We start from the raw sequence: 25,698 nt of genomic DNA, 5'->3' as shown, positions 1-25,698 counted from the left end.
TTACAAGGATTCTTAGGTCAATCTCATGGTTTTGTTGATGCTTAATACAAGGTGTGTAGAGACACTTTTGTGTCCGGAAGCAAAGAAAGAACCCAAAGAAAAAGTTAGATTTTGGGATTGCAACCCACACAAAAGGAGATCTACAATGACTTGATTTTGTTTGCTTGATTTTTACAAATACTGAGGAAAAGTTGTATTGGTTGGTGCCTGGGCTGCAGTGGGAGGAGGAGTTTGGATTGGAGATGCTGGGGAGAGCAGGAGCGTCGCCTCCGGGCGATGCCGCTCTATCTCTGCCCCCATATGTTTGTGCAGTCACATGGTGGCAGCTCCAGGCCCTGATCTGGCTGGCTCCTGGCTTTCTGGGATGGTTTTGGCACAGCACAGGCAGCCAGGCTGGAAGAAAGGAGCGGGATGGATAGTGGTGGAGCGGTCAGGCTGTTCCTTCCACAGCACTTCTGGTCTGTGATAATTTGAAGGTGTTGGTGCAGCTGTAACCTGGCTCTGTCTGTGAGGCTGCAGGAAACTTCTGCTGAAATGTGAATTAAATATTGGGGTAAGATACTTTGCATTATGGTACGTTTAAGTTTCTGACTGTGGTTTTCATTTTCCTGCTATGCAGTACAGTTTCCCTGTGGGAATAACTGGAAAGGATTTCAGCTCTTGAAAGTCTGGAAAAACACACCCCAGCCCCAGGGGCTTTGGCATATTGTACCTACAAAAGGGTTTCACAGACTTTGCCCTGCAGAGGTTACCAAGTGTTGAATGTTGGTGCATGACTGTGTGTTCATCCTGCAAGAAATAATAGACAAATTCTACTTTTAAATGGTTTTATAGTCATCCAGACAAAGACTCTGTTCTAAGTTGTGGTACACTGTTTTGCAGTTAATTTTGCTGATGTTTAGGATGAGGCAGGATTACAGTGCAACAGTAATAATGTTTCTGTAATTCATCTTGAGCTCTGTATCTAGTAGGTTATTGCTGTTAACAAACACACAGCTCTGCAATGAGTGTGTCAGGCCATTACCTACGCCTTGTGCAAGGGTGTAGTTTGCTCTGAACAGTGATGCTAAAAATGGCATAATATTGTGTTCTCTAATGAGGGTCACTTAAGGAAAACTAAACGGGGTTTGCAGATGAAGTCTTCTGCATTGGAGCACAGTAGATTTAGCCTGGATTGACATTTCAGGGAGTGTATTCCCTCTTGATGGCTCAGTCTGTCACCCATAATCAACATTATAAACTCCCATGGGAATGCTTTCATCAAAAGAAAACAAAATGAACTGTTAATGAGTCTTTGAGCAGTGCCTTTGCCTCTACCAGGCTTGGAAAGATATAATGGTTTGGAGATCTGCTGGTGTCTTGTCATCTGTCCTAACAGGGGAATTGGAATCAATCTCTCCAGGGAGTGACCTCCACAAAATGCCCGACAATGAGAGGAAATGAAGCACAAAGTGCTGTGATTCTGGTGCAGAACAGAGCACAGTAGCTGAAGAGATGCATTCTGACATTGCTTTAAGGGCAGCGTTGGTTTAAAATTTGAACAGTTGCATCTGAGGTAGTCCTAATAGCAGTAATTCCAATAATCTGAAGTGCAGAGCAGAGGCAGTACTAAATAACCTATTTCTAGTTGTGATTTCAGCTCTGGTTTGACGGGGGTTCGCAAGTTCCACTCTTGGTGACTCTCAGCAGTCGAGTGAATAATGAAATTTTACTGTCTTCTCTTCATATGGCTGTAAAAGGTGTCTTGTTCTAATTTCTTACCTTTTTTAAATTGTAGTTGTTGACCTCCTTTACTGGCGAGACATTAAGAAGACCGGGGTGGTGTTTGGAGCCAGCTTGTTCCTGCTGCTCTCATTAACAGTGTTCAGCATCGTGAGCGTCACAGCCTACATTGCCCTGGCCCTGCTCTCTGTCACCATCAGCTTTAGGATATACAAGGGAGTTATCCAGGCAATCCAGAAGTCTGATGAGGGCCACCCCTTCAGGTGAGATTTTTCTTTTAATCGAGCAAAAGTGTGTAGTTTTGGAGAGCAGCAGTGTTGGTGCTGCCAGAAGCAGTGGGTGACACGTGCTGGAAGATGTTGCATAATAATGTAACAAGACTCTGCACTGAAAAATGTGTTCCCCGCTTTCAGATTTTCTCAAGAGTCATACAATAAATACAGAAAATGGACTGAGGGCTTGGTACAAGGGATGGAAAAATCAGAATAAATGTAGCAGGGTTTAAACCATGACAAGGGGCTACTTCTATCTTTTGGAACTTTTAAGGATATTCTTAAAACGTGTGGTTTGGTGTGCAGCAGTGTAGCTGTGCTCCCCACTTGCAAGGCTGTCCTGTCAGTGACAGGATGCAGGTACCCACTGCTGCAGAGCTGCCTCTTAAGAGAAACAAAACTTTATTAATCTGTGTTGGAGGACTTGTAGGAGTGTGTGTTTCCTGTTTCCCTGCCAGCCCTGTCCCACTCTGCCCAGCCTTCCTGTTCCCTTTTATTAATGAGTGAAGTGGCTCAGTCTCTCCTTGCAGCCTTCAGAAAGTCCTTTTTGCCCCTCTGTCTACAGCCCTCTTACTAATTTTGTGGTATTCCCTTCTTCCCATCTTTTGTAAGGCAAAGCAAAGCGTTTCCATAGGTTTCCCTCCATTCCTCCCAGACCACGTGCAGTGGCTCCTTTCCCAGTGGAAGCCAGTCTGTGGGACAAAACTCTGTGGAGAAAACACCCCCTCGTCAGGGTGAATATTCAGAGTTGAAATCTCATTTGCTTCTCATTATCCAGACAACAATTTCAAGTTTTTTCTTAGCAAGCAGAACTTGTTCTGCCTGTGCTCTTTCTGCAGTTTATTTCTGAAAATACTGATATTCTTGAGCAGCTTCCAGACATTCTTGCCCAGCATACCTGGTTGCTTACTTTTTTCTGTATAGCTTAGCTACAGAAAGGGTGTTTTTACTTGAAAAATCTCATGAGAACAATTGGATTTTAGATGCAGGTACTGAGTATTCTGTGGATGAGCTGGGAAGGGTGAGCAGATGGAAGCCAAGGGTGGATGGCAGAATGCAGCCCTGAAATGGCCAATTGCTGCATTCACCATTTGAAGTATTTTCATTTGTCTTGGACTTGCCACAAGGTCATGTTTAGCTTTGCCTTAAATTGCACAACGCTCCCATGTATGTCATTTTCTTATTAAAAAAGCCCAAACAAAATCACCCCAAAGCAGAATCCCCCTAAGCAAAGTTTAACAACTATAAAATGATTGCATTGCTCCTTCTGCCTCCAGCATGCACATTAGAAAATTAATTTATACTTTGTTTAAAGACTCCTAATTGCCATAGCCACTACAATTACAGATAAAAGTGACAGTGGAGTGGAAAGAACACATAACCAGATAGGGGCTTATATCTTTATGTAAAAGAACTGCTCTCACTAGCTGTAAGAATTTTTTCTAGCAAATGAGGAATTTAGCCCATTTTCTTGTGCCATGGTGTGTTACAGCTTAATGGTAACTCCACAAGGGCCTTCCAGGGGCAGAAATGGATATATTGCTTTTGTAGGATTTTTTTTTTTTTTCCCTTGTCTTAGCCTGCCCACCTTTTCTGCCTGGTGCAGGTGACTGAGTAAGTAGCAGTGAGAAAAAAATGGTTCACGAAGAATACCTGAAGTTAGTTCTGTTCTGTCCTTTCAGCATTCCTCGCACTGTGAAGTTTGTTTCTCTAGAACGCAGAAAGGAGGTTACAGTGATACTGTATGTAACACACAGCTCTGCTTGCAGCACTGTTACAGTGAGGTTTCTCTCCTGCAGGGCTTACCTGGACTCCGATGTAGCCGTGTCGGAGGAGCTCATCCAGAAGTACAGCAACGTCGTGCTGGGCCACGTGAACGGCACCGTCCGGGAGCTGCGGCGCCTCTTCCTCGTCGATGACCTGGTGGATTCCCTCAAGGTGAGTTTGCCTCTGGGAGGACATTGCTGCTGACCCAGCTTAGCAAAGCCTGCTGCTCCTTGCAGAATGAACAGTGGCTCTGGTTAAGTAAATAACGAGGTGTAGTTTGTTGGTGGAAGTGTTTGGCACAGGGCTGGCTGTCGAGTGCTGCCTGCAGTGATAGGGGTAGCTGTAAAGGATAGCTTGATCTGCACCTGGGCAGAGCAGGAAAATGAATGGAAAGCAGAAATAAGCTGTGGCTGCCTGCAGTTCCCTGTTCCAGCTCCTCGCTAGTGCCTCTCACAGCAGGAATCTTGTGAAAAAACAAGCCATGCTCCAATCTTGGGCGTTGGGGGTGTGTCACTGATGTGTGTGTCCCTCTGGAAAACCTGGCTCTGGGCTGGATTGCCCCAGCCTGGTTTGGAGTTGGTTTTCTGTTTGTGGTTAGTGCACAGCTCCCTGTCTCAAACAGGAGTTCTTGTTCCACTTCTGCTGGAAGAGTGGGGGCTGAGCAATGCCCGTGTGTTACTGGGAAGGTGGACACTTGTTCCAGCCCAGGGGTTTGGGAGTGAAAGCTGCTGCTTTTAGTGGTGGGAATTACTGAAATGGGGTTTGCAAATTACTCTACCCAGTGTGAGCAGTGCTGTGTAACAGCTTGAGTACATCCATGTAGAATTTAATGGGATTTATTGAGGGTGGCAGAGCACAACTGACTGTGAAGAATAGTAATAAATTAAACAAAGTGTAACCAAAAAAGAAAGAAAACAACAAATCACACCAAAAAACCCCTCCAGAATAAAAGAATTGGCTGAAAATGCTTCAGTTTTGTTCTGGGAGAATTATATTCTCTCCTTTCAAGCTCTAACCGCCTTTCTTTGTTTTTGAAACTGGTTCTTCCTTTACCTAGTACAGTGTGTTGTCCACTTCTTTTTCAGTTTGCTTAATCTTCTTGAAAAAAAACTTGCATTTATCCTGCAGTAAATCCCCTTACTTAGTGCTTTATAAAGTCCTTTGAGTTGTTGTGGAGTTGGGGGAGGGGTTCCTTGTGAAATGTGGGGAAAACCAGGAAGGCTGTCCAAGTCCTTGTTGTATTTGTGCAGTAGAAATCTGCAGGCAGATCTTGGGATCTTACCCAGAGTTTGTAGATCCAGTTTCTCACTATGCTCCAAGTTAAACAAAGTTTGTGCCAGCAAAGTTGCACCTGATGCCCTGCTGGCTCCTGCAGTGAGGCAGTTCCCTCTGGCAGCAGGAGGGGCGGGAGGTATAAGGGTGCTCTGCTGCTCCCGGGACAGATCTCTCTTCTCAGGAGGGAGAGAGGAGGTGGAGTATTGGCCTGGGGGTTGTACAATAATTTCCCTGCTCCTAAAGGGCTCTGCAGGAAAAGGCTTTTTAGGAGCTGGTTGTGCATTCCTTTTCTGGTTGTTTTTTGAGACATGATCAGTAGTGCTGCTGCTTAAGTCCTGTTTGGATCTGATTATCAACAGCACAGAAAAACTCAGAATCACAAGGTCGCTTGTGCTTCTGATTAAACCCCTCATGATCTGTGCCTTGGTCTGAGTTAGGAGACTTCTCACAGTTTGTGTAGAGATCTCAACCCACTGCAGTGAGCAGCCAACTGCTGTTCCACTAAACACTGGTCTAAAAACAAGGCCTTCTGGAGGAATTATGTTAGAAGCAGAATTAATTCCAGCCAGAATGTCTTCAAGGCACTCTAATCACTTAAAATACTACAGTCCATAGGAAAGATGTGTTTATTCAGCTGAACTAATTCATTTCCCCTCTCTCCTTCTGACATTTAAAATGTTTTATGTAGGTTAATTAGTCTAATTTATGGTAGTTGGAAACAGCCCTTTATCAGGAACCAGTGAATGTCAGGACAGTTTACCAGCACAAGTTACTGATTTTGAAGAATTTGTGCTCGAGGAGAACATTGGGATTCCGGGGTCTTATGTAATATAATGGCCCTGGTTTAAAAAATAAAAATACCTTGGCTTGTGTAGTTTAAACATCTTCACTATAGGAAACCACGTGTTTGTGTATAATTCAAGTTACAGAGCTCTAATGTAGAAAATGTCTGCAGGTCAGTTTGTGTGTAATAGTTCTGACTGTAAAATCTGTCTTGTTAAGATTTCTTTTCTTTATTAAACAATGCTTCAGTCAGGGAAGTCTTAAAATGGACTCTAAATATTTATGCAGCACAAGGAGAAATTCCTCACAGCTCTTGAGGAGTAATTCCAGACGAGCCCTTGCCAGAGCCCCAGGAGAAGCTGCGTTTTGTCCTGGTAAAGGCTGTGCTGGCACTTGGCATGGCTGCTCTTGCACTTGCTCAGCTGAGGCTTTGAGGAACAGAGCTCTGTGCTGTATTCTGAGTATTCTATAGTAGAGAAGGGGTGCAGGGGCAGTTCTGGATTTGCCCATTTTGGCTGGCAAAACTGGGTTCAGTTCATCATCCACACAGGGCTTTCACTGGCTGGCGTACGTGTCCTTGGAAGGGTCAGGCCAAGCTTGGCTCCTGAGCTTCCCCTCACCCCAAGTGGATGGGAGGGGCAGTATCAGCTCTGGAAGGAGGTGGAGCCTGGGCTGCCTTCTGCTTATTTTTCTTGTCTTAGAGCTTTATTTAAAGATGTTTCAGGGAAGGTTTTTGTGTTTGTAAAGGTCTCTTAGGTGTGTTTCAGGCAAGCCTTGTTGTGTTTCTGAGTGTGTCTGGGTTTGCATCATTTATAAGAAAAAGAAAATAGAGACCAGTAGGTAAATGTGGGATTGAGATAGATTCCAGGATGGATAATCCTGGGAGAGCTGAAGTGTCAGAAGGGTGCAGGGAGAGGAGTTGTGGGATCAGGGTCCTTCTCCCACTCAGTGCTAGCAAGTAAAGGGGATTAAAACCTGCACATGCAGCAGTTTATGGTTCTACCCTGACGCTGCTCTGGACAGACTTTGGGTGGAGAAAAGCTTGTGTGGTCAAGTGTGAACTCCTGGATTTTGCTCTTTCTTGAACCATAAATTTAATGCTTACTAAATGGGAGAGTTCTGATAATTGTTGGACTTTGGGATTGATTTGTCTTGTTACCCCTGTGCTTACGTAAACTCAAATATTCTGCCCTGGACAGAATCATCAGCAATGTTGCTGGCTGCTGAGCTGGCTGGGGGTGCTGAGCTTCAGGAGTTGTGTCCATGTGGAGCAGGTCATGGATAGCTGTTGGGATGCAAGAGAACCATTGTGAACCATCACATGCTCAGGGGCTCTTTGCCCAGTGCAAGCTGGTGCCTTTCCTCCCTCTGGGGGCATGCTGCACCCACATGGAAGTGTTTGCTCTGTTAGAATGCCTGGTGCAAAGAGGTCGGCTTCAGGCTCACCCTGGCATTGCAGGGCAGAACTAGGCCAGGGTTTGAATCAATCATGAGGGAGTTCAGTAAAATCTGCTTTATTTTCCTTGAGAAGCCTGCCAGAATCCTTCAGTGGGAATGCAGCTGCTGGGAATGGTGCAGCCTCTCCAGGGGTTAACTTTGTGCCCCTCCCTGGTGCTCCTTTGTCACATCTCAAAAGTGCTGACAGATAAAGAACTGCATCACTTGCAGTTAATGCACCTGAATTTTGAACAGGACCAGTTTTGAGTGAAGCTCTTAAAGTCAACTTGATTTCATTGTGGGGATCATGGAATTAAACTTGTATTGATTGTCATGCCCTTATCTTGTTGCTGGCTGTTGATTTTGTTTGGTTTGGATATTTTACATCTTTTGATAAGCTAAAATTGGATGTTGGGGTACCTAAGTTCAGAGTACCTTGGCTGCAGGCCAGTTACCAGCATCCTGGCCCACACCCACAGTCCTGCACTGTGCACTGTTTTCCTTGCCAGCACTCTGTACCCATGCTTTCCTTGGGTGCAGCTCCTGCTGTTGGGAGTGTTTCCACCTTGGGTTGTTCACTGTGCCCAGCTCTGCCCTTCCTAGTGCCAGTGCCAGCCTTCCTGTGGTGCCTGTCTAGGGTTCTGCTGGAAAACAACCCTGTGTGCAGAGCTGACCGGGGGCTGGAGATCTCTGCTCTGTGCAGAGCAAGGAGTAAACACTGGGAAAGCCACTGTTCCTGGCTGCTGCTCAGCTCCTCACCAGCCCTGCAACTCTAGAAGAAAGCGGCTGATTTTCCTTGTGAGGAATGCTGCCCCAAAATAGAGCCGGCAGCCCTTGGCCCCTTCCCACTGCTATAGGTCAGAGGTGTGCCTGGGACACTCCACCTGGCACTAAACGTGGGCAGACCTTTGTGTGGAGCTGGGAAGCGGAGCCTGTGTCCCCCTGGGAGCGGGACAAGTGCTGTCAGCAGGGAGGGGGAACGGGGCTGGGATAGGGAGCCAGCAGTGATGGCAGTGTGGGGCTTTAGGGATGTCTTTGCCTCTGAGCTTGATTCTGACCTGGAGCCAGCTGGAGCACTGTTGACTCCTCTCTTTCCTAAATTTTTTTATTATATAATATCCAAAGTGCCTTTGGGGTTTTTTTAAGCCCACCCTAGCCCATTACCTTCCAGACGGGCTTTTCCTGATGAAACAGAGCCTCTGCCTGGTCTGGTCAGAGCGTGGCTGGGCAGGTGGGTGGGCACTTGGGTGGCAGCAGGGCCACCACACACACAAGTGACCCCCTTTCTCTCTGGCTCTGTTGTGCACCAGCTCTTTGGCCTCTCCTAGCCTGGCCTGTCTCCCCTCTCTGGAGGATGGGAGGTAGGAACTGTGTTTGCCCATCATTCCTCACCATGGAATTGGCAGTGCCCTGTGAAGGCACAGGGCAGTGTTTGGTCACTGCTGACTCGGGCTGAATTCAGCCCCGTGACCTGGACGCAGGAGGCCACGTATCCTATTACTGACTCCTTCAGCCATCTCATCACCCAGCTCTGGTTACAGGAGCTGTACAGGGGTGAAGTGCAGTTTGGGGCTGGTTAGTTTGTGTTTACAGCAGACTGTGGGGTGTCCTGGTCACAGACTGGGTGCTGACGGGCTCTTTTTCCCTTGCAGTTCGCAGTGTTGATGTGGGTTTTCACTTATGTTGGTGCCTTGTTCAATGGTCTGACATTACTGATCCTGGGTAAGTGTTTGCATTGTGTTACACACCAGGCACACAGAATAACCCTGGGAAAGCAGTGGAGTCTGCTCAACACTGGGAGGCTGATCTGTAGCCTTAAGATGTTGCACTTTTAGGTCCTTTTTTTTTTTTTTTTGGATAACACAACAGAACAGGTACTTTTAAGTTGTGTTGTTGAATTCCTTGGGATTGCTGGTATCCAGACATTACACTGTTTACAGGCAGGTTTGCTATGCTTGTCCATGTCAGGGTCAGCCTGCCCTGAATGTCCTTGCTGTGCTGGGACTTTGGAGGAAGTGCAAGATTTGCTGTGGCCCTGTCCCACTGCAGGATTTAATTTCTTGTATCCCAGAGCAGGCTGGCTTCAGGTGTCAGAACCAACTGATGCCTGAGCAGCCTTTGGGAAGAATTTGCATAACCCACAGTGAAAAAGTGGCCTCTGACCAGACTTGTACTGTGGTGAGACCTGGAGAACAGCCCAGGCTCTCCTTAATAGGGATTATTGAATTTACTGGCCAACAATTGCTGCGTGGGGCTTAGTTACTCCTTGTTCTTGTACCTTTTTGCAAGACATGCTGAGGTGTGGAAACCAGTTCTTGTTCTGCCTGAACACCATCCCTGTTCTCAATATTTATACATGTGACGTGCTCTTTTCCAGCTTTGATTTCGCTCTTCAGTGTTCCTGTTATTTATGAGAGACATCAGGTGAGTGTTTAATAGAATTCATTAAATGTTTCATAAAATCAGCTCTGGTGAAGCAAAACCAGAAGCAAATAATTAATTAAAATTAATTTCAGTCTTCTGAAATATTTAAAGCCTTTTAAAATAGGCCTTTACCCAGGAGCCAGGGCCAGGGAAAGCTAGTTCAGTTTGAAGTTCAGATTGCGTGTGCTTTCCCTTTTTCTGCTTGGTAGAAGTGGAAGAAGTTTCCCCAGCAAAAAGTCCTGGAAAAGGCTGGATGAACCTGGAGGCCTTTTCTGCTGGTCCAGCCTTGGTCAGGACTGGAGCAGCACAGGGTATGGTGTGTTAATCCTGCTGTACCTCTTGGAGCTGCTATTCAGGAGTGGTGTCCCAAAGCTCTGTGGAATTTGTAGCCCTGGCAAAAACAGGAGGTGGGAGCTGCTTGGTCTAGTCCAGTGCTGTTCTTAGGGAGAGACTCCCATGTAAAAGGAGGAGGGAAGAAGGAGCCAAAGTAAAATGCTTTTGATCAAATTATGGCCAGCGCTGATCTTGGGCAGGTCACTGCACAGGAGGGGGGAGCCAGCTCTGGCTTAGCTGTTTGTCTCCCCTTTCAGCAACGAGGCCGCCGTGGGGCCGGGCGGGGACTGGGGCGAGGCAGGAGCAGATGGTGAAGCCTCATGGGGTCCTGCCCCAGCTCCTCCCCCACGGGGAAAGGGAGCCCTGGAGCCCCAAGGCAGGAGCAAAGACAGTGTGTGTGGGGCTTAGCCCAAGCTGCTCAATCCTCTGGCCAGGCTGCAGCCTAAGCTGGTTACCTGGCCCAGCCCAGCTAAGCAGCTTTTGCTGCTCCTGTGGGGCCCAGAGGGGCCCAGCCCTGCATCCACAACTGGGGATTGATGGACCAGGGAGAAGCCAGGGATTGATTCTGGTGGGTGCATTCTTGGAGTTCTGGCATCACCCTGGGAAATACCCCTGGCTGAGCTCCCACTTGCCCCAGAGTTCTGTGGGACTCTGCCAGGCTGCAAAGGGGGAACACGACTGTAACTTCTGTCTGCTTCTATTCCAGGCCCAAATTGACCATTACCTGGGACTTGTGAACAAGAATGTCAAAGATGCCATGGCAAAGTGAGTTGGTTTGGGTTTATTTGTTTCCCTTTGGACTGATGACAGTGCTTGGCACATGTGGCACTCCTGTCTAGGACTAATGTGTTCTCCATGTGCCAGGCCATGGAGTCTAAGAGGTCTCTAAGTCTGGACTGGTTAGGAAATGAGCCTCTATTATTTCTAATGGAAATCTGTGTATTTCAACCCATTAGTGGCACCTGAGCCCCTCAGCAGGTGCAGCTGAGGGCAGGGAGTGAGGAGCTCAGCAGTTTCATTGGGCTCTGAGGATAAAACTGTGTGTTGTGAGGGTTCTTCTCACAAGTTGCTAAGATTGTGTTTAACCTTCTCTTTTTTGTCTGTTACTCAAACTTACTTTTGTCTGTTTCCTTCTTCCTCTTTCAGGATCCAAGCAAAGATCCCGGGGTTGAAGCGCAAAACTGAGTAAAAGAAGCCTGAAGCAACTTATCAATAGGAAGTTCATCTTTTAAGGGGGAAAAATACTCATTGGATTTACACGGGGAGGGTCAGGGAATAGCAAACCCCTTGACATTGCAGTGCAATTTCACAGATCTTTATTTTTTAGCAACGCAGTGTTTGAGGAAAAATAACTGTTTTGACTGCCATGTGTTTCATCATCTTAAGTATTGTAAGCTGCTATGTATGGATCTAAAACTAATCATCTTTCCTTATCCTGTGTGCAGCACTGGCTAATACAAACGACTGAGACAGCTGTACATTTGCTTCATCAGAGGTAGTTCCTGCTGCGTTCCGGAGGTGTAGAGCAGGTGGGGCAGAGGAGAACACTTCCCAGTTTGTGCACTGTGTATGGTCTGTGTAGATTGATGCAGATTTTTCTAAAATGAGATGTTTTAGAAGAATATACCAGTTTAGCAAGTTTTGAAAAATCTTGCCTTTTTGGTATGAGTATAGCTGTATTGTGATTTTATTGTTTTATCAATTGCCAATATATATATATGTGTTTCACAAAGCTTAGATCTTTCAGCTGCTCCACAGTGCTTTGTACTTCAGAGAACTGACTGAGGCCTGGACGAGCTCCAGAGCACACAAGCTTGAGAAACTAAAAAATCTCTGTAAACACTGGCATCTGTTGGAAACAACAAAAGAGAAATGAACAAAGAACCTCCACATAGAGTAAAAGAAAATTACAGCATACACTTTGTTGCACAAACGTACAGTAGTTGATCTTGAGCAAATAATTCTCCAGCTCTCAGACTCTGATAATCTGTGGACCGAGTATCTAATGCTGCAAATGTTGTTTGGAAACTTAAAGCCCTGTCCTGTTATGCAAGAAATGATAAGTGAAAATTTATACACTTGCAGTTTGAGCTGTACTGAACTAAGTCTGTGGAATGCATTGTGAAATGTAAAAAAAAAAAAACCCCAACAAAAAAGCAAAAAAAAAAAAAAAAAAAACCAAACCAACCCCAAAACCCCAAGTATCAATAAAGCTTATAGACATAAAATAAGACCGGTATTTGGCTTTCTTGAGGCAAGTTTAATATATTTGTGTTTATTTGAAGGTCGTTGTGATAATTATCCATTGTCCATGGTGGTGGCAGTAGTGTCCGAGTAGAGCGTGGTGCAGGGTGGGTTTGTCACGGTCCCTTTTCTCTCTCTGCAGTGTGAAGGAGTTGCTCAGGGCCAGCTCCAGGGTCCCAGGGAGCTCTGGAGGGTGTTGGGTTCTTGGACTTCCGAGACAGGAGTGGTCAATGCCATTTTCAAGTTTGAAGGAAATAAGTCCCAGTAATCTTTCCAGGTCAATGTGTTGATTTAAGAGCTGGATATTGAAAACTTGTGTACAAATTTATTTGAGATGCAGATTTTAAATGAATGGCTTCTTGGCCATTGAAAAATACAAATTCATGCATTACTATTTCAGTTTACCATGAAATACAGCATCACTTCTGAGCACTTCATACAGGAAGCCAGACCATAGAAACATACAAACCGTAAGTGTTTTCCTGACAGACACTATTGCTTGAAGATATTTCTCACATCACTGTTGGTTAATTCATTCTGCCACACAACTGGTTTTATTTGGGATACAATCAACGCGGAAGGAAGGCAAACATGAGTGGTTACAACATAGGCAGAGGTGCCCACTGATGGCAGCACCTGACAGAACAGGATTTGATCCCGAAGGTTTCTTTAAAAAAAAGACTGCATAGGGACTCGTACTGTGTATCTGACAAACTGCTCTGCTGTATAGTCATATAAGGCATTAATAAATTCAATTGTAAAAAAAAAAAAAAAAAGGTGATTCTTTGAGGTTGCTGAAGCACTTTGTGTGTTAAACAGGAATCCACTCCTTTAATGGGATGTTTTTGCTACTTTTCTATGCAGAGGTGGGCAGCAGAAATGGACTGGCAGGAAGGTTCCAGAGTTCAAAATCCTATTGTCCTGAACTGGGACTAAAGCACTATTGCTTTTCAGAGACTACATGTAAGTCTAAATGGTTTATTTTGGCCTTTATTTCTTTTAATTAAGAAAGGTAATTCCAAACTATGGATGTTGTTCCATGCCTGGAATCTTAAATAGCTTAAATACATATTTTGATACTGCCCATATTTGCTATTCCTTTCTAAACTTTCTCCAAGTCCACTGTCCCTTGAGTTTTTGGTTTTGACAAAATGTTGTAAAAAATAGTGATGGGCTTGAGTTGCCTTTTGGGAATATCTGTCTTGTGGTTCCACTTCCTCACAGTGGCAGCTCTCTGATGTCAGCTGTCCCCAAGGCCAGGACAAGGGGCTCTTTGGGGTGAGGGAGAAGCAGGGATGGGGAGAGGAGGCCAGAGTGAGCCAGGATGAACTTTTCCCAAAAAAAAAGCTGCATTTCCTGGTACTGGGGATTTTATGTTCTGCTTACAAGCAGCACGGACTGGCTGGAGGACACACACAGCCCTACTATAGGGACATTCCAGGGATTCCTTTGGAGGCTTAGGATGCCCCTCCAGAACAGGAAACAGGGACTGGTGGAGGCTTTCCTACGAGGCCGAGATTCTGGCTGGCCACTGGCTGTAGGAGTGTAAAGCACATTTTCCCAGAAATGGGGAGCATGCAGGAACACTTGGGGAATGGCTCCCTCAGTCTTGGTGTTAAAATGTCTTGAACCAAGTCTGTCCAAACCCTCTCCTCTCACTCACTGTTGGAGTTCAGCTTGCACTCTCTGCTGGCTGCAGGAGCAGCTGCCCAGGAACTGGAATGCCGTCACTTTGGCCTGCTGACAGCACAGAGCCGCTCGCTGTCCAAAACGGTGGGGAATTCACTTGTGAAGGTATAAAAACCCAAGCAGAAAACAGGGATAATGTAAGTACCCAGCTGGAAAAGGTGAGAATGGTTTAGCCCTCCTCTGGGTGAGAGTCATAGCACCGTGTGTGGAAAGCAGGTGGGGGGAGGCAAAGCTGCCGCCCAAACTACTAGAAAATTATTCCAAGGCACTTCATGGATAGAAAATTCTGCCAAGTATATATATTTAAAAACAAAATGGACTTAAAAAAAAAGGTTACTTTGCTCCTTCAATTAATGAAAGCTGAAGGGTGACCTCCCCCCTCCCCAGCCTGCTCGTTAAATGCTCCCAGCTTTACTGAGTGCACCAAATTGGAGTTTTAAGCAGGTGTGGTTAAAACCCACCCACTTCTTGAACTTTGTTCAAGCCACAAATTTGGAAATTAAAGGGCCCAGCCTTTTGTCAATGTTTTCTCCCTTTTCAGACATGGTTTGAACAACACAGTATTAGGCAAAAGCAGCTTTGTGAGTGAACTGTTCATCCCTTTGGGATCCCCAGGTTACCCTTCAAACCTCAGCTTCCTTCGCAAGGGCGTCGGGCTTTCCAACGCCAGCTCCCATTCCCTGTGGGTACGTTGGGATGAGTGATCTGGAAATGTCAGCCTGCAGCAGGGCTGGGATTCCTGCAGCCGGAGGGGCATCCCCAGCTGTCCCAGCCAGCACAGCCCTCGCCAGGGCAGGACAGCAGCAGCCAGAGGCTGCTCAGAGGCAGCGCCACACGAACACACTGTGGAGACAGGAGGGAGAGCAGGCATCGGCCTTCAGCACAGCCCAGTGAGACAGGAGTGGAAGATAAACACACTGGGTGTGTGAAGTACACTCCGTGCACACTGTCACTCTGTGTGTGTGCACATTTTATGTGTCTGTGTGCACTGTGTGTGTGTGCAGTGTCTGTGTGTGCACTGTGCACGTCAGTGTTCTCTTTGTGCGTCTCTGTGTGTGCACTGTGTGCCCTGTGGAGCTACAGTGTGTGTGCACTGTGTGTATCCACGCCTGCTGTGTGAGCACACTGCATGGCCATGTGTGCACACTGTGGTTGTGCACTGTGTAAGTGCAGTGCATGTGTGGGGGGTGTCTGTCACATTACTGCGGCTGTGTGTGATTGTGTGTGTGTGTGACTCTGGGCTGTGTGCATGGCCCTGTGTGTCTGTGTTTGTGTGGCTCTGTGTGCTGTGTCCCCGTGTGCGTGTGTGTCTCAGTCTCCATCTGTCTGGCACTGGCTGTGTCTCTGTGTGTGTTGTTCCTCCTGTGCCCCACTCCGGCCCCAGTTACCTGCAGTCGTCCCCTCCGGTGCTCACCACGAACTTGTCATCGTGCGAGAAGCGGATGTTGGTGACATGTGCCGAGTGCCCGAAGTACCGCTTGTGTTTGGCCTGTGGGACAGGACAGCAGCTCAGGGATGGCACCAGGCAAAGCTCTGTGCCCACAGCCATCCTGAGCCCGAGGCCTTTTCACTCCCTGGGAGCTGCCTGTGGATGGATTGTGGTGTTTGGATGCTGTAGGAGCTGCCCAGGGGACAGCCCAAGCAGCTTGGATGCTGTAGGAGTTTCCCAAGGATGGACGACGCTGGTTGGGTGCTGTAACTGGTGCTGAGGGGTTTGGGAAAAGCAAAAGTTGCTCAGATGAAAATAAAACAGGCACTTACAAATTTCTCTGTGCATGGGAAGTCAAACAGCTTCACCAGCCCAAAGTCGTCTCCCGTGACTATATTCAGGCCAGCGTGGGTCACACAGGCACAGTTGACATCTGCTTTATCTGCATTTCGTGGCCAGATCCCAATGACTTCATCTCCAAGAATGCTGTTCCAAAATCAAGGTAAATAAAACACATTAGACCATAAGACTTAACTTGCTGCTGCTCTTCCACAGGGTGCTGAGCCAACACAGCTCAGGAATAAAAAATCCCTGCATTTAAAATAAAATTGTCCCCTCTAAATGATTGCCTTGAGCTCATCGTGGCCACACATCATTTTTGTGTGATTCTTAAGGCAATCTCTATCCATAAACCCTGAGGTTTATTTCCCATGAAACCATTGCCATCATTCTATGCCAGCATCTTCTGCAGCTCTGGTGTCTGTGAGCCTCCCCCCAGGATTTCTGACTGCAGTGTTCCCTTAGCCATGAGTTCCTGAATGAGGGAATGCTTGTCTGGATGTCAACTCTTTCTCAGAAATCAGTGTTCTGCCCCTGGCTTCAGTTCTCTGTAATCATTTACCCAGAGTCACTGACTGAGGCATCTGCCCCTCCCACCAGCTGTCAGGAGTCCTCCAGAATAGGGAATTTGGGGCAGATTTTTATGCCAGCAGAGCAGTCGGAGTAGGAGGATTCTCATTTACCTTCTCCTCGCCCTGCCTGGTTCTCACCCACTGTCAGCTCTGCCTTTGGCCTGTCCCGCTTCTCACAGGAAGAGCACAGCCACAGTTCTGCAATGCTGGGGGGAGATTCCTGTGTTCATCCACATCAGGAAATGTATTCTAATGACACTCAAAACTCCTTAACACAATCGGTGCACATTTCCAGGCCTTGTGTGCTGCTGGTGTTTGCTGATGTGTGACAAGGCAGCCTGGAGGGGCCCAGAGGCACGGGAGGGGCCAGGGACAAGTGGCAACTAGCCACTGTGGCTCTGTGACAGCCCCTGGTGTAATTAGCACAGCACTAATTACTACAGACACCAAACAGCCAGAGCTGTGTGTAAAATCCCAAGGGTGTCAGGTGGAGCTCTGAGGAAGCAGGGCCCGGGTGCGCTCGCAGGTTTGCCAGGCCCTGGGGACATGTCAGTGTTTCCACACTCAAACCTGTGCCCTGGTCCCAGTTCTGGCCCCACACTCTCGTTGGGTGTTACCTGGTCCACGTGGCCCAGGTGATTTTCTCTATGACTGCAGGGTCTGTGATTTGCTTTCCCAGTGGCACCTCATGAACTTGACGCTTGTAGGCTCCTGTGGATACCTGAGAGTGGAAAAGGAAAAGCCTGGAAACTCTGCTATAAATAACATATTTTTCTTTAAGATTTCCAGCAGTCTCACCAGGTTTTATGACGAATTAAACATCTAGGGATAACATTTCTCTTTTTTCCTCATTAGCTGGAATTCAACATGTGCCATATGAAGGAATAACAATGTCACAGGATGATGATGGAAGGAGGGGTTCAGAGCTGACAGATTTTCTTTCACTTCTATACTTTACTTTATCTCAACCCAATTTTACTAAATTGGAAACATTTCTAAAGGAAACCCCCCAAATTAACCCAGCTCTCACACACATCCCAGGCTCAGGGAGGAAGAGAACTGCTTTTGCATGGTTATAATCCACAATTTCCTTTTCAGTGTTGTACCTGTTCCATTAACCTGGGATAATGCTTTGCTCTTAGCACAGCTCATGCCTCCATCTCCTTATGGTGACACAATAAATCCGAGCACTCCAGGGGCTATCCCAGACATACCTGGATATACCTGCTGTCTGCAGAGAAGTCCATCTGTATGACAAAACTGGCAATGTCCTTGCAGTAGCCAATTCGGTTTAGGGTTGTGCCTTGAGTGAGATCATAAAAATCCACAGTATGTTCTTGTGAGCCCACTGCCAAAAACCTGTTATCTGGGCTGATTCTAGACAATGAAACATGGAGAGGGGATGTCACTGCCTGTTTTGGTGCAAGATTTGATGTTGTTTCTCATGCTAACAGTAACTTTGTTTACTGGAAAACATGAAAAGTCTTCTATTGACAGCAAGACAGAACTCAAATGAAACCTTGTTGCTTAACAGCAGAGGAAGACTAAAGATATCTCTGACAGTGGGCAGGGTTAGACGGGATATTGTGAAGGAATATTGTGAGGGTGGGGAGGCCCTGACACAGGGTGCCCAGAGAAGCTGTGGCTGCCCCTGGATCCCTGGAAGTGTCCAAGGCCAGGTTGAATGGTGCTTGGTGCAACCTGGGATAGTGGGAGGTGTCCCTGCCATGGCAGGGGGTGGCACTGATGAGCTTTAAGGCCCCTTCCAACCTAGACCATTCCATGGCTCTCTTCTATATTGTTTGTAGTTAAGTGATGTTAATATTGCACTCACATAAAGCCACAGCACAGTGTGCAGAGTGACACTAATCCTCTGGGAGTCAGCGACAGAAACTGCAATTTGGAAAATTAATTCCCATAATCACAGCTGTGCAGTGTGGATGTAACTGAATTCATGCACCACCACAATGCCCCTTTCCAGCTCACACAGGTTTCAACAAACATGGACTAAGAAAACCTCTGCAAATGCACCTGGGACTCGATGGCCATTTCCTTGAGCCAGAGCCATGTATTTTGAGCGCTTCCTACCTGATGTCCTGAATTGCAGACTTCCTGTCCCGCTTCTTGCCCCACACCTTGAGGCTGTTGACCAGCAGGACGACGAACTCTCCGTTCCTCATGCCGATGGCCACCATCTCGCCGTCGGGGCTGTATGCGGCGCAGCGCGCGGGGTGCCCCAGGCTCACCTTGTTCACCAGCTTCTGCGGGGACACACGCAACAGGCTCACACCTCCCCAGCACACGGAAAGCTTCCAAACACAAAGTATAAAACTCACTTAATTCAAAACAAATCATCTCTGTTTCCCTCTAAACATAAACCTGAAATGTCACACCGAGACTCGCATCCCACCAGGCATCTGTCACTAAGCAGACTTCAAAATCGAGATGTGATTCAGATGGGGGCTTCATGTTTGCATTATTTTGTAGGGTGACATCCAGTTTCACACCAGACGAAGGTCTGTTTAGCAGAAAGAGCTGAAAAACCAATTTCCTACTTTGTTTCAAAGGTGACTTTGACAGCTGCAACAACTGCTGACTGGCACAGAGCTTTCCCATTTCATTGGATATGTGAAAACATCCTAGAAAGCTCTTACATTTTCACCTAGCTGGTTGTATTTATAATGTATTAATTTTCCTCATTAAAAATTATCCTTGTCACCTCAGGTAGCAACCTTGTGAAAAGGTTTATGGCTGGCTAAAATGAGCAGAAACCTTTCTGGTAGGTTTTTTTTTTTTTTTTTTTAATGTTTTATTTGTTATTTTTTAAAATGGTTGTTGTTAGTCAATCTGACTTGGAAAAACCCCTGAGGCAACATGCTGAGCTCCAAAGGAAGGCTCTGAAGAGGAGGGATCCATGCCTGCCAGGAAGGTGGAATGATGGGCAGGGGCTCTGTGTGTGACAGCACAATTTGTGTCACCCAGACTGGCAACATGGAATTAAAATGCTTCCTTGATCCCCCAGCCTGCAGATTTAGATTAAAATAAGCAATGCCCAACAAGAGGCACTCCAAGGGTAGGTGTGCTGGTGAATCCCTGCATTCCTCTGGGAGTGCTGGCTGTGGGACAGCCCAGCACCTCTCCCACAGCAAGGATTCACCTTTGCACTCACAGCAAGGCAAGAACTGGGGCAAAACAGGACCAAACCCTGCTCAGGACAGAGGCAAAATCCTGCTCTCATTCCAGGGCTGCTCAAAGGCACAGGTGGAAAATGGATGCTTGGATAAAATGTTCACTTTTAATCACACACCTTTACGTTCACAGTACTCACTTTGTCCGACAGGTCCCAGATCCTGGCTGTTCCGTCGTTGCTTGCAGAGATAAATATGTCTTTGGAGGGGTGAGTTGCCAAGCCCCAGATTTCCCCTTCCATGTGACAGTCAATTAACAAGTTTGAGGCAGCATTTTTTTCTCCTACTTCAAGGATTTCTCCATCTTTTGTTCCCACTAAGATTTTCCCCTGTTTGTAGCCAAAGAAAAAGAGTGGAGACAGATGGTCAGTGTAACAATAACTGCCATGGTTTAAACTTCCAGGGCTTCCTTAGCAAATACTTGGAAAAAGCATAAACAGATGAAGTTTGGAATTGGTTAATGGCTACTTGGATTGGAAATACAAAACAACATTCTTCAGTGGTGCTGTTATCAAGGAATGTGTCAGATTCCCAGGCAAAGTGAAACAGAGACCATCCCTGGAGCAGTCGGCTGGACGGGTCCATCCTGTGCAGCATCACGTGCTCCTTTCTCATTTCCAGTTCAAACACTTGCTCAGGAGTGACTGTAGCAAGTCAAATTACTCCATTATTTCTCCTGTGTTCCACTTTACCAAAGCTCAAGGTCTCTCAGTAACTCCCAGCGGGGGTTTTGTGACTTTGAAAGAACCAGCGGAAGCTGTGCTCCGCTGTGCCTGGGGAAGCAGCTGAGCTGTGCCCTCTGCCCCCGTGGCCCCGGCTGCCCCGGCGGAACGGCCGCTGCTCACCTTGCCCCGGCACACGGAGCGCACGCACTCGATGAGCTGCCCGGTCTCCAGCTGGAAGGCTCGGCACCGCTTCATCTCCTGGTCCCACAGCTTCACTGCTCCCCCCTCCTTCGTGCTGCAAAGGAGGCCTGGTGTCACATGGGTGGCTCCTTTGCACATGGAAATCCCACCAATCCCACCAGTACTTTTCTGCTTCAAGCACAAAACATACATTGATCCACCCTCCACTCTATATAAGGACACTTCTCTATGATGCAATGAGAAGTAAATAATAAAAAACTAAATGCTTTCACACTTCATGTTTTAAACAGCACCATAATTTGTACAAACCAAACTGTTCTCTTGTCACTTATCTCAAATCTCTGTTTCTTGGCAAACATGTTACTTGTGGTAACCCCAAGACATGCAGCATCTCCACTGGGAGAGGCTGTCTGTAGTTTGACAGAACTAACAAACGAAGAAAACTCCACTTATGGCAGGAGCTCAGGCAACAAGGACCTTATCCAGGTGTTTGGACCAATCCCTAAGAGGTTCAGAGTGTCCTTTGGCATGGAACATGCGTGTGTGGAACCCTCAAGTGTCCTCCTTTAGTCCTTCACTTACTGAGCCATCTGGGCAGGTTGTGCAAAATTGAGAGTGGAACTGCTACAGCACAGAGACCGTTTATCTCTGGGGTGCTGGATAAATAATGAAAACAAAAACCACACAAGAGAGACAGAAGTTGGGCACTTTAGGAAGATTCTGTGTCTTACGGCCTCTCCTTCCCTCCGGTGACAATGAGCCCGTCCCGCAGAGTCGTGTACATGGTGAACACTGGTCCTGTGTGAGCTTTGGCCACCAGCCTGACCAGGAAATGATCCTTCCACACGTAGACATCTCCATTTATGGCACCAGTGAAGGTGAGGTTATTCTGCAACAGACAGCAGCAACCTCTGCTACAACAGACACCTCGGCGTTTTTGTTCAGCTTCAAGTAAAATTCTTTAAATTAAATTTACAAGCCCTTAACAACCACACTGGACTGTCACCATTGGTGGCACCACTGGCATGTGTCACACCACATACTACTAGCAGAAAAAATGATACACAAAGTAACAGATCGTGGTTTAAGTTAAACAGCTAAATAACCAGCAAATAAAAAAAAAAATAAAAGCCAGGGCAGTAGGTGTGCACAAAACTTAACAGAAGACATTCAGCCACTTGTGCTCAGGAAATTTAGGGAAGGATCTCAAGGTGCACCGGTTTTAAATCCACATTTCAGTAACAAGTGCTGGGTTGGATTTCAGCAAAGAAAACTGACCCTTGCAGGTTTAATACAAAGGTAACCTAAAATCCCACAGCAGGTAATTTGAACTCACTGCTCCAAAGGCAACAGAAAGCATGGTCTGCATTTTGGCATCTTCCATGGAACCAATGACTCCTTTCTTGTAGAGCAAAGCACTGCCAGCCAAGGTCCAGAACTTCATGTGTTTGACCCCCACGGACACGAACTGAGTGTCGGAGTCTGGGCGGAACTCCACAACGAAGATCCTCTCCAGGTGTCCACCCCTGCTGGCAACTTTAGCCCCTGGTTTAATTAGGAAATCATAAAAATAAAGCTGAATTTACCTGAGAAATTAAAATCTGATATGATTTTATCAAATAAGTCGAGCTGGTATTGGATTAGAGATTTGGATCCCAGATGCTGAAAGCTGCAAATCCCAACACTATTTAGTGTATCAAACATCTTAATGCAACCCCCAAGGTCCCTGGTTATTCCATTGTATCCCACAGATTTAGGAAATGCAGATTTAAGGCCTTCATTACACAATTTGTCTCCTGGGTCAGTGAGAACACAAGAGAAATGTTGGATATCATCTGGTGAAAAATGCACAGGGACACACTAATAGGCTGAGGCACTTTTTCTCTCCCCTCTACCATTTCCAAAGATAATTATTTTCTGGAAATTACTTCCCAAAGGCCTATCTCCATCATAGTATTTCAAGTGTTTTAGGAAAGAAAAGCAGTAATTCTCCTTAATTTCATGTAATTTTACGTTAAGCATCATTCTTTCCTTAATTTCCACTTACCATAAATGTTTAAAACTTACCTTCTTGCCCATGTTTTCTAGCCCTTTGCCATTTTTACCTGATTAGCTGGGATACTCAGAGTGAGGACACAGAAGTCCAAAGACTTGAAAGGCAAAGCAAATCATTGTGCACAGCTCTGCTGGGCTGAAGGAACACGATTTCCCCCTGGGTTTTACCTTCTTGCCACCTCCACACGGTGATGGTGTGTTCTGGGTCGACTCCCACTGACACCAGCAGTTTGCCAGTGGCACTGAAGTTGACGTAATTGACCCCTTTGGTGTGGAAGCAGCGCAGCATGGAAAGGGTTTGCTTGCTCATGGCATCCCATATATGAATTGTGGGGGTTGTACCTGTGGGCAGAGAGAGGCATTAAAAGTGAATTAATTCTGGAAAGCTTCAGTGCAAACCAGGCATTTTGCAAGAACATTTAACCTCAACAGACATTAGTTGGGGGGTTGGATTTGTTTGAGGATTAGCACTACTGGAAAACAAAGAGAAATCAAAATAGCTTGCAAAACACGGGGGGGGGGAAATCATTGTAGTCCGTGAAGTCAGACAACTTCTAAAAGAACAACATAACATTCATGAAGAGCCTCATGCAAAAGAAATTGCCTGCAGATGTTTCACTTGTATCCATGGTTCACACAGATACAACGAGGCAACATGGAACTCGTACAGGACTGCTAAATTCACAAACAAATCAGCCTTACCTGGGAATTCTGTCATGTCACCTGCATTGTGAGAGCAATGGCAAATGAGGAAGCACCAAGGGAAAACAATAGGTGAAATAAGTCATGTGTCTCGTGCTGAAGTGCCAGCATCAGCACCAGAAGGAAAACAAAATTAAAAACTTGGAAATGGATATGGATTAAATCAACAAAACAAATAAGCAGGAATATTGTTGAAGTTTTTTGGGTATATTGGCTTTTATACACAAATATTGCAACAATATTTAGTACTTCTAAGTTTTAAAAATGGTATCTAAAAGAAATGCTAAAGGCATGCAGGTTTTAAAAATTATTAGATTCAAAAGTGGAGTGAATCTGTAGGTACACAAAGTATCAACCAAACTCAGAAGCACTGATCTCCTGGGGCCCAGGAAAAGGGCTTTGAGCATTTTCATGTCACAGAAATCAGCACTTTGCACAGCTCTGGCACCACGTGTGGGTTTGGGTGCTCCCTTCACATTCCAGCTGAAGTGACCGTGCTCAGTACAGGCAGCAGAGGGTTTGTGTTTGTCACTGTGTTCATCACTACCGTTCCCTGCCCCCTGTTAAGTGACTCCTGTCCTCCAGTTATGGATTCCATTCTCCTTCCGGAATGGTCTGAGGAGACGTTCTGACCCCGTTCTCCTCCATAAAGTTAATTATTCCAGCATTAAGCTGAAAGGCAGCAGATCCTTCTCAAGGCTTGGGACAACTCATCCTGCATCCCCCATGCAACGTTTACTCCTGCAGAAGGTCCCAGGGAATCTAGCAGGACTCTCCATGTAAATAATAAACATACAAAATATATATGGATTCCCAACTGTCCCTTGATACATGTCCTAACTTCTGCTGAGATCTCACTGTTTCTGGCCTTTTCTGTACAGCTCCTGTATTCCTGCAGAGAAAATGATGCTCAGTGTATTCTCACTGCTAAACAGTGCCTTGGATACAGGAAGGAAAGAAGGAATTCTATAAATCAGACGATTGAGATGATTAGGCAGTTTATCAAATCTTGCCTTGTGAAATACGATTACACAACAATGAACTCTGAAATCCATTCACTCACAATCAGAGATGGAATTGAAATCCTAAGTAAACCCTGGAGCTTGATTACTTATTCAAAATCAAACAAAAAGTAAAAGTCCTCCGCAGAAAAGCCCCAAATAAGTCAGGGTCCTGATAACTGTGAGTAAAGCTTTGCTGTGGGGGTCACGTACCGATCTGGCTGGTGGCCACCACGTTCTTGTACTTGGGGTGCTGGTTCACTGTCAGGCACAGGATGTCGTCAGTGTGCTCCAGGTAGAAACTCTGGCTGCCTAATGACATCCAAACAGGACTTGAGTCACCACAGGACCAAGGAAGGAGCCCACACAGAAGCACAGACTACTGGGCAGCTTGTTACTACTCTCCAGGGGGTGTGGGGGGCACCAATGCTGCCCATGGCTGCTCTGCTCTCATTCCCAGGCACTCTTCCCAAAATGCACCATGGACACAAGCATCAACACACAGAGGTGGATACAATACTTGGGAAATTTTCTGTATGTCCAGGGAATCAGCCCCAGAACAGCCTGTAGCCACCATAACTGCAAGAAACACCAAAACTGCCAATGCAAAGCCCAGCCTTCCCAGTGAAATCCCAGTGAATTGAGGCAGTGAGTGGGAAGCCAAGTGGAGGCAAAGCCCTCCCAAGGGAACAAGCCCGGAAAGGACAGATGGGGCCATGCTTGTTTCCCAGCCCACAGGTCAGAGGCTGCACTAGGACTGGAGTCCCCAAAGGCCACCAGATCTGACAGCTTTTCCCCCTGGGCCCCACCTCAGCAGCAGAGCTGCTGAGTGCATAGCTGGGACCATATGGGAAAAAATCAAGTCAAAATTCCTTTAACTCCTCTCTTTTCCTGAGAGACGTGAAGGACACAGACATGCTGGTGCCACAACTTAGGGCCAGATACATTTTTGGTGGTTTTTCTCCTTTGCATTACCCAAAAGGCAGGGAATATTTCTGTCCCTTCCAAAGAGCAACTTGCTCAGGCTGCATTGCACCAGAACGCGCCCTTCCCTGGAGCATGGCTTTGCTAAAACAACTCAAAATGAAATTATGGATGTTACAGCTTCTCACATTTTTGGGGGTACTGGTCACTTCACCAGCCAGGCTCTCTCCTGCTGGGAGAGAAAGCCATTCCCATACCTTCAGCCACAGGATGAGAACCTGCCAGTGACACACTAGCCACCTATAGTGGGTTTGTGCTATTGTATCAAGATGCAAAATGTGGGAAAGTCACAGGAATATTAAAAAGTTCAGACTTTCAATTAAAAATATTTTCCTTGTAAAGCATTTTCTTATCTCCAAGTAGTGTTTCAGGTGGAATTACCAGTAGAGAGGTTTTGGACAATGCCTGCTGCAGCTGTGTGGAAAATAATGTCAGCACCATCGTTCAGGTAATGGAGGTTGTTGCGACAGTCAAATCCTCTGTATCCAAACACATGGTCTAAAGCCAGCTCCTGCTCCAGGAATACAAACAGATTAAGAGTGAAATGAAAGAAGAAACAAGGAGATTTCCGAGTCTGGACCACTTAAGAACGATTCTAAATTACACAACTACAAAT

The 25,698-nt window shown here is 46.3% G+C and overlaps 2 protein-coding genes across 6 annotated transcripts in view; one reads left to right on the top strand and one right to left on the bottom strand.

The window, feature by feature from the left end:
• The window catches only part of RTN4 (reticulon 4), a 40,687-nt gene extending 28,443 nt beyond the window's left edge, over positions 1 to 12,244 (top strand). For all 4 annotated transcript variants that reach the window (XM_082303469.1, XM_082303466.1, XM_082303467.1 and 1 more), the window contains 6 exons: positions 1,778 to 1,985; positions 3,794 to 3,932; positions 8,909 to 8,978; positions 9,634 to 9,680; positions 10,720 to 10,778; positions 11,160 to 12,244. In XM_082303469.1, the coding sequence (XP_082159595.1) occupies positions 1,778 to 1,985; positions 3,794 to 3,932; positions 8,909 to 8,978; positions 9,634 to 9,680; positions 10,720 to 10,778; positions 11,160 to 11,202 (566 nt within the window). In that variant the 3' untranslated portion in view covers positions 11,203 to 12,244. The remainder of the gene's footprint in view (positions 1 to 1,777; positions 1,986 to 3,793; positions 3,933 to 8,908; positions 8,979 to 9,633; positions 9,681 to 10,719; positions 10,779 to 11,159) is intronic.
• Positions 12,245 to 14,764: 2,520 nt separating this feature from the next.
• The window catches only part of EML6 (EMAP like 6), a gene marked incomplete at both ends in the record, with an annotated part of 86,405 nt that continues 75,471 nt past the window's right edge, over positions 14,765 to 25,698 (bottom strand). Inside the window, 14 exons of one of the 2 annotated variants that reach the window (XM_082302609.1) lie at positions 14,765 to 14,789; positions 15,335 to 15,435; positions 15,708 to 15,861; positions 16,904 to 17,007; positions 17,501 to 17,663; positions 18,375 to 18,547; positions 19,615 to 19,803; positions 20,320 to 20,434; positions 21,072 to 21,229; positions 21,677 to 21,885; positions 22,564 to 22,737; positions 23,098 to 23,118; positions 24,312 to 24,410; positions 25,464 to 25,593. In XM_082302609.1, the coding sequence (XP_082158735.1) occupies positions 14,765 to 14,789; positions 15,335 to 15,435; positions 15,708 to 15,861; positions 16,904 to 17,007; positions 17,501 to 17,663; positions 18,375 to 18,547; positions 19,615 to 19,803; positions 20,320 to 20,434; positions 21,072 to 21,229; positions 21,677 to 21,885; positions 22,564 to 22,737; positions 23,098 to 23,118; positions 24,312 to 24,410; positions 25,464 to 25,593 (1,815 nt within the window). The remainder of the gene's footprint in view (positions 14,790 to 15,334; positions 15,436 to 15,707; positions 15,862 to 16,903; positions 17,008 to 17,500; positions 17,664 to 18,374; positions 18,548 to 19,614; positions 19,804 to 20,319; positions 20,435 to 21,071; positions 21,230 to 21,676; positions 21,886 to 22,563; positions 22,738 to 23,097; positions 23,119 to 24,311; positions 24,411 to 25,463; positions 25,594 to 25,698) is intronic. The other variant, XM_082302610.1, reaches the window with a different exon arrangement.

This window comes from Coloeus monedula (assembly GCF_965178545.1).
Source record: "Coloeus monedula genome assembly, chromosome: 2".
Classification (NCBI taxonomy): Eukaryota; Metazoa; Chordata; class Aves; order Passeriformes; family Corvidae; genus Coloeus; species Coloeus monedula.
The sequence above is the reverse complement of the archived record's forward strand: the minus strand, read 5'-3'. Positions and strand labels throughout refer to the sequence as shown.